Source organism: Limulus polyphemus, unplaced genomic scaffold (assembly GCF_000517525.1).
Source record: "Limulus polyphemus unplaced genomic scaffold, Limulus_polyphemus-2.1.2 Scaffold2332, whole genome shotgun sequence".
In the NCBI taxonomy this organism is placed as follows: domain Eukaryota; kingdom Metazoa; phylum Arthropoda; class Merostomata; order Xiphosura; family Limulidae; genus Limulus; species Limulus polyphemus.
In genome coordinates, this window is record NW_013667942.1 from 75,225 (window position 1) to 82,142 (window position 6,918).

At 30.9% G+C, this 6,918-nt stretch overlaps 1 protein-coding gene across 6 annotated transcripts in view; it reads left to right on the forward strand.

Moving 5' to 3' along the window:
• The window catches only part of LOC106466648 (E3 ubiquitin-protein ligase RAD18-like), a 103,408-nt gene that overhangs the window by 36,881 nt on the left and 59,609 nt on the right, over nt 1-6,918 (forward strand). For 5 of the 6 annotated variants that reach the window (XM_022394701.1, XM_022394702.1, XM_022394699.1 and 2 more), the window contains 3 exons: nt 1,428-1,535; nt 2,265-2,541; nt 4,421-5,760. In XM_022394701.1, the coding sequence (XP_022250409.1) occupies nt 1,428-1,535; nt 2,265-2,541; nt 4,421-4,508 (473 nt within the window). In that variant the 3' untranslated portion in view covers nt 4,509-5,760. Of the gene's footprint in view, nt 1-1,427; nt 1,536-2,264; nt 2,542-4,420; nt 5,761-6,918 lie in introns of those variants that run through there. The other variant, XM_022394703.1, reaches the window with a different exon arrangement.

Consider the following 6,918-nt stretch of genomic DNA (forward strand, 5'->3'; position numbering starts at 1 on the left):
AAATAATGTGTTAAAAATGGTAACCAAGAAATAACTTATCTGAATGAATGTCTTTAATTATGAAACAGGTTCCTGATGTAATGCTCTCTTGTTTCCTATATCTTAGCCTACTTTTAATGTGATACAATTTGATGAAATAGTGAACAATTATATGAGAATGGCCCTTCTAATAATGTTCGCCACAGAATTTCTTCGGTTTTACACCAGTAATAACAGAATTGCATGGTGAGGAAATTACAAAATGCAAAATAGAAAATATAGTAATGGTGAAAAACTCACCAAATTAAAATAATTTTATTGGTAAACACTTCGGTTTTACACCAGTAATAACAGAATTGCATGGTGAGGAAATTACAAAATAGAAAATATAGTAATGGTGAAAAACTCACCAAATTAAAATAATTTTATTGGTAAACACTTCGGTTTTACACCAGTAATAACAGAATTGCATGGTGAGGAAATTACAAAATAGAAAATATAGTAATGGTGAAAAACTCACCAAATTAAAATAATTAAAACAATGTTTCGGACAACAACCCTTCATCGGGTTTCCAGTGAGAATAAAACTGTTAATACTGATGTTGAATAATTTTATCTTTTTCTGTGTCACGATATCCACTGTGAAGAACTGATTAAAAATATTGTATGAAATTGCTTATCTTCTGTGTAAGATGTGAAAGGGATCTTAGCAGTAATTAATGGGATTTAGTCTTTGCAACTTGTATGTTTTAAGGAACTCTGTAGCCAACAAAGTCATCGACTTTAGTCCATTTTGAATCAGTTTATTGCAAAAATAGTTTAGAAGAATGTTTTTAAAAAGCTGATGGAGTGCATATTTACTTTGACCATTTTTTCCTAAAAAAACTAACAGTGATATTTGTATAATAATAATACTTAATATAGTTATTGCAACAGTGACAACTATTTGGGAAATACCGTTACATAACTTGCAACTGTAAAAATCTGACATAAAAATTAGAAAGTGACTTGTACACACAGATAGTTAATATACTGTTAGAAATATATATTATTATGTGTAAACTACATCAACTGCATTCTTATATAAATATATAAAGTTGAGAAATCATATGATGAACATCCTGTATGCAAATCACTAAGTTATTAACATTAAATCTCTCTTAATTCAGTACAGTTTTTCTGTCAGTGTATGGGCAGATCACTCATAGTCTATAAATATGAGTATTATATATGTATTGTTATTATAGTATTATTTTGGGCACTGAAAGGACTCGATTTTCTGTCTAGGTATTTTTTATGTTTTATTTTTATTGAAGACCCATTATACCACTCCTGTCTAACAACATTCATAGAATTTATTTGCTGTGAATTTAAACATTATGTAAGTTACTCGGGAGGAAAGTCACCCATGTTGACCTATTTTTAAAGTTATTTCTTGTTTCATCCAGATTCTGATGAGCAACAAGATGATGATTGTACCGTAGAAGACATCATTTCTGAATCTAGTGATCAAGAGAAAAGTTTTAGTTTATTTGACAACATTCCATCAAACTTTGGTAAGAAAATACCTCCGTGTATTTTATAAGGATCTACTGAAATTTATGTTATTGTACTGCAGTAGGTTTCAGAACTACTAGTATCGCAAAGTGTTTTTTGTTTTTTCATCAAATTGGCAATATTTTAACATGAATATAGTTCATTGAATATTTAGATCACTGATAAAATGACCAGCTTAATTGGTGGTGTAGCTGAAGTAGTCAGTTAGTGGTTTAATTATATACTGGTAATGGTCAGCCCAGTTGTCCATCATCCCACAGATAATATTGTCCCATTAAGGCCATTAGTATTTTCTTAAGTTGAAATTCCAATATTATGTTGTTAGTTTAAATACTTGTGGCACAGTAAGATTTGTTTTTGAAGTAGATAAAAATTGGTTGTTGGGTGTTTTCGTTACTGATTGTCTGTTTTTTCATCGGTCAATAAAAAGTTAGACTGCTCCAACCTAAAGAGATCATTTAGAGATGATTAAGAGGCCACTTGTAGAGAGTTAACCAAAGTGATCATGTACTAATAGTGGTCAAAATGACAAATACATTAATTATCTTAGCATAAGTAACAAATCTTCAAAAAAATATTTGTTGTTTATGTTATGATTTATAGATTCCTCGTACTATAAAATAGAGTCTGAAGATTTAACTTGGCAGTTGTTAGAGTTGCTGTGCTCTGTAAACTTTACTAATTTTAGAAGTGTTATATAGATAAATTTGCTATTTTTGATCTTTCAGATTATTTGAATGCTAGTGATTTTCAAGAAACAGATGGAAAAACAGCTGTGAAAATAGATGAACATTCCAAAAAAATAATAAATTATAATGATATGAAAAAAGAAAGCTTCGGTGTGAAGGGTGAAAAGATCAAGGGTGCAGAGAAACAGACAGATTGTGATGTAGAAAACAAAGAAAGTCAGAAAACTTTTCCTGATGAAGATGGAAAGGAGCCCACCAGTATTAGTCATTCTGCTTCAGTCAAACATGTACCTCCCCCTGTAAGAGGTCAATTAAGGTAACATGGGCATAAATTATACATTTTTCTCAAAGTATTTCAAAATTTAGAAAAAAATCTAATGTATAGATAAAGGTAATTTTGGTTTTCAAATTTTTTTTTCCATTCATGTATAATTTCTGATGAATAAACTTGCTTCATGGTATGTTGCAGACTTTGCTGAGTTATATTTATACATATTTGATTATTCCAAAATCTTGAATATTTTAAATTAATATATTTTGTTTTCAGTTTAAAAGTAAATTTGCAATCTGTGATGTATATGATCTTGTAAAATTCAGCCATTGAATATTCTTTGTTTCGTAACAAATATTTAAAGCTTGTTGTGATATGCAAATTATGTGTATCCTATAAACAATTCTAGTTGTCAAGCTTAAACTTACATTAAGGTCATTTGTCTTGTAGCAAGATATCTAAATGGTGTGTATATGCTGGGTTATAAATTTTACTGTTAGCTTTGTTTTTATATCATAGAGCTTATGTTTGTGCTGATAAATTCCTTAATTATCCCTAATTGTTGGTATTTTTCATAATAAATGTATCTATTAAACATGAGAATAAAATGCATTAGTGGATTTTCAATAAATGTAAGTAAACATGTGAATATTGACATCTTGATGGTTATGCATCTACCCTTCATTGTATCAGTGCAGTGTAAACAGGGCATTTAGCATGTGTTGCTTTACTGTTAAATTGTTTCATAATTACTTCACCAATAAAATTTAAAGTTATAGAAGTTTCATCAATTTATCTATTGTAAGCTATCATCTTACAATAATAGTCTGTCATTGTAGAATGAACTTGGTTTCATACATTCTTATCTTCCTAATAGCATACTATGATGAGAATAAAGAATTATGTATGACCCTAGTTCTCATTAATGTCCACCCACTCCAGTGGCACAGTGGACGTATAATGCTAGAAACTGGGTTTCAATACCTGTGGTGAGCACAGAACAAACAAACAAACTGTTTTAGGTAGCAAAAAAAAAAAAATTCTAAATTAATATTTCATGTATAAGTTTAGGTTTATTTGAACTCTTTTTAAGTTTTCAAGTACTTTGTAAGAGCTGTTCCTTGGGTGGAAATCCCGGTTTTAACTAACAGGGGGGTTCCTTGAACAAAACAGATAAATCACAACAGTATTTTACATCAAAAATATTTTTGTTATCTGATCATACTTGTGTCTTGTGTAAAGTTATTTGTTTATTTTGTATGTGTAAATCCACATCAGCTTGTGTCTCTTCTAGGTACTTTATGTATCAAGGTCAGCATATGATTCATACTTTGTTAAATTGTATAGTGTACTAAAAATGCTAACAAAATGTGTAAATATCTGTTTTTTTAGTATTCTATATGAATGGTACTTAAAGCAGACAAAGACTTGTTACATCCTTTGTAAAAATGTTTTTTAAAGTGTATTTAGTTGAAGGAAATGGATTTTTTCTGTGATTTTTTTTCCTTTTTTTTTCTGAAACTGAAAAAATTACAAAATTTATTGATGTAGACAGTATTCAGGCAGGAATGCTTCAGAATTGGTTAAGGATAATATACTTTCTTAGTAAATTGAAAATAAGTGTTTTTCATATACTTTTTACACTATACATGAAATTTAGAGCCAGAAACTTTTTTGCATCTCTTGGTGTGTGTTTGAGTTGTTTTGAGTCTTTTAGAAAATAAAGACATGCACACATAGATCCTGCATTTCTTTAACAGTAACTTTTTTTCACTCTCCAGCTCCATATCTGATAAATATTCTTGTGGCATGTTCTTTGGTGTCTTTTTCTTTAAACCCTATGAAAAGTAACTAGAATCTTGCAATGCACTGAGAAATAGCTCAAGAAATACACTGATATTTGTTTTTTGCTCCCAATTTGAAGCATGATCAGGCAAAGTGTTCAACGGCTGAAACGAAAAAGGGATTGTCACAAATCTTCCAGATCAGTACTTTCTAAAAGGAACAGATGAATGAAAACTGCAAATATCTCCAAGAGTACTTGCTGGATGAGAGAGATGATATTCTTAACAAGTGTCTGAATCTATTTATAGTACACTTGTGATAAGGAAAAGGACTTTCTAAAAAAAAGAAAAAGTCCCTTGTTTTAAAGTTGAATTTAGACAGGTTTTAAGGAACTAGTTTTTAACAGGGTCTGGAGATATCAGAAAACTACATGTTGTGAAATGTATCTAAATTGTTAGCTGTGGAAATTCAGAAATCAAAAATGTTATTACATATGTAACATTTACTACTTCTGGAATTGCCTGGGCTTGTTTTCATCAAACGTTGTTAGCAGAAGTTATTTTAACTTTATGGGACACATTATTTCCAGACCTATGAAGACCTTTATTCACCACAAGAAATTGTTTTATGTGAAATATTATAAGAAAATATACTGCTGGTTGCTAAAGAAAATTGTGTCACAATTGAGATGGAAAATTACTCAATTTCCTGCTAAAACAGAAAATATTGAAGGAAATGTTTGGTTATGGATATGTATCACACATTCTACCTTAAAGAATTGTGTCTCCTATAGAAAATGTGGTGAAACCATGTAGGATTTCCTCTTGCATAGGTTCCCCCTCCGTTGATGAAGTCACATAAAGTTAAATCATATTTTTAAAAAAATGCATGTTTAATGTTGCTAAGAGTAAACTTGACCTCAAAAAGTCACTAGTTGAAGTTATGTATTATTATTAATATTATTTTTTTTACAAAGTTTGTTTTATAGTATTAGGATAATACCTGGAAATAGGCTTGGAATAATTTTTGTTTCTTCACTAGAACTTCTATGAAAAAAATCAGTCCTTGACAGTAGAGATTAAATGTAAAGCCTTTTTTTTTGTTTAGCAAAAAAGCAATTTAAAAATCAGTATTTCAGTGTCAAAGTTATTTCGTTTTGTGTCTTAGCAAAAAACAAAATTATGAACAGTTTTCATATCTCAGTAAGCCTCTCATATTTCTCCAGTAAATCATTAGTAGTAGTAGTAATAATACGTTCGCTCCTTGTAAGATGGCATTTTTTCATGCAGTGATAAAAATTTTAAAACAATGTGTTATGTAAAATGTTTATTGAAGTGGCAGGCTAGATTATATAACTTTTTTTAAACAAATAGTGTGGTGAATGAGACTTTATGACGCTTTAATGGTAAGCTCAGGCCCGGCATGGCCAGGTGGTTAGGGCGCTCAACTCGCAATCTGCGGGTCGCGGGTTCGAATCCCCGTCACACCAAACGTGCTCGCCCTTTCAGCCATGGGGGCATTATAATGTGACGGTCAATCCCACTATTCGTTGGTAAAAGAGTTGGCGGTGGGTGGTGATGACTAGCTAGCTGCCTTCCCTCTAGCCTTACACTGCTAAATTAGGGATGGCTAGCGGAATTCAAAACAAACGGTAAGCTCTTTCACATTTAATTTGTAGATAAAATCTTGTGAAATTAGAAAACTGCTTTACGGCCTCGTTTTCTGATCTACATCTATACTCGTACATTCTTCTTCCTTTATCTTCATACACAGAAAAATGTGTCCAGGAAAGAGCTTAACAGGACTACGGAAGTGACGTCATATCGTAATTTTATCTTCTTACTTGGGTTATCCGTATACTGAGGTTTCCTGTTTTTATAGTTGGCTATATATTTTTTGACGAAAAATATTTACACGCTACTACTTAACAGATTAAAATTACTGTCTAGGAAATGTGTTTGTCGGTGATTTTTCGTGAACTTTGGAGTTTTTTGCTTTACATGTAATTTAAAACACCAAAGACTTTCAACATTTATAAACTGTTGGTGAGCATGAAAAAGCAATGACACTCTTCCACATAAAATCATGTACTGTAATCTAGTTTTAATGGTACCCGTTTAGTGCGATGAGATGAATGAATAATAATGATTCGTTGTTTAAACAAAGAGGTATCAAGAATATAAAATTAAACATATGATAATTCTGAATACTGTTGGCATGAAGTATGTCACCGTGATTATTTTGAATACTAATAATACAATCTGTATGAACATGTTCAACAAAGAATCGAATGAACATAGTCTGTATTGTATGATTTTTGTACAATTTCCATTTAAACATCTAGAACCACAAACTGAGTATGGTAGGTAGAGGAACTGTTTACTTTCGAATCAGCCAATAGAGTAAAAAACAAGAGCAGACGGTAATTTAATGGTGAACTATTATATTTCTCCCTGGTATATGATTGTTTTGATTAGATATGTTTATATTATCGGAATTTGTGATTTGAAAAAACTGTGACTTGTGAAGCAAGTGTGTCTGTGATACTTAAGTTACTGTGACTTGTGAAGCAGGTGTATCTGTGACATTGAAGTTACTGTGACTTGTGAAGCAGATGTATCGGTGATACTTAAGTTA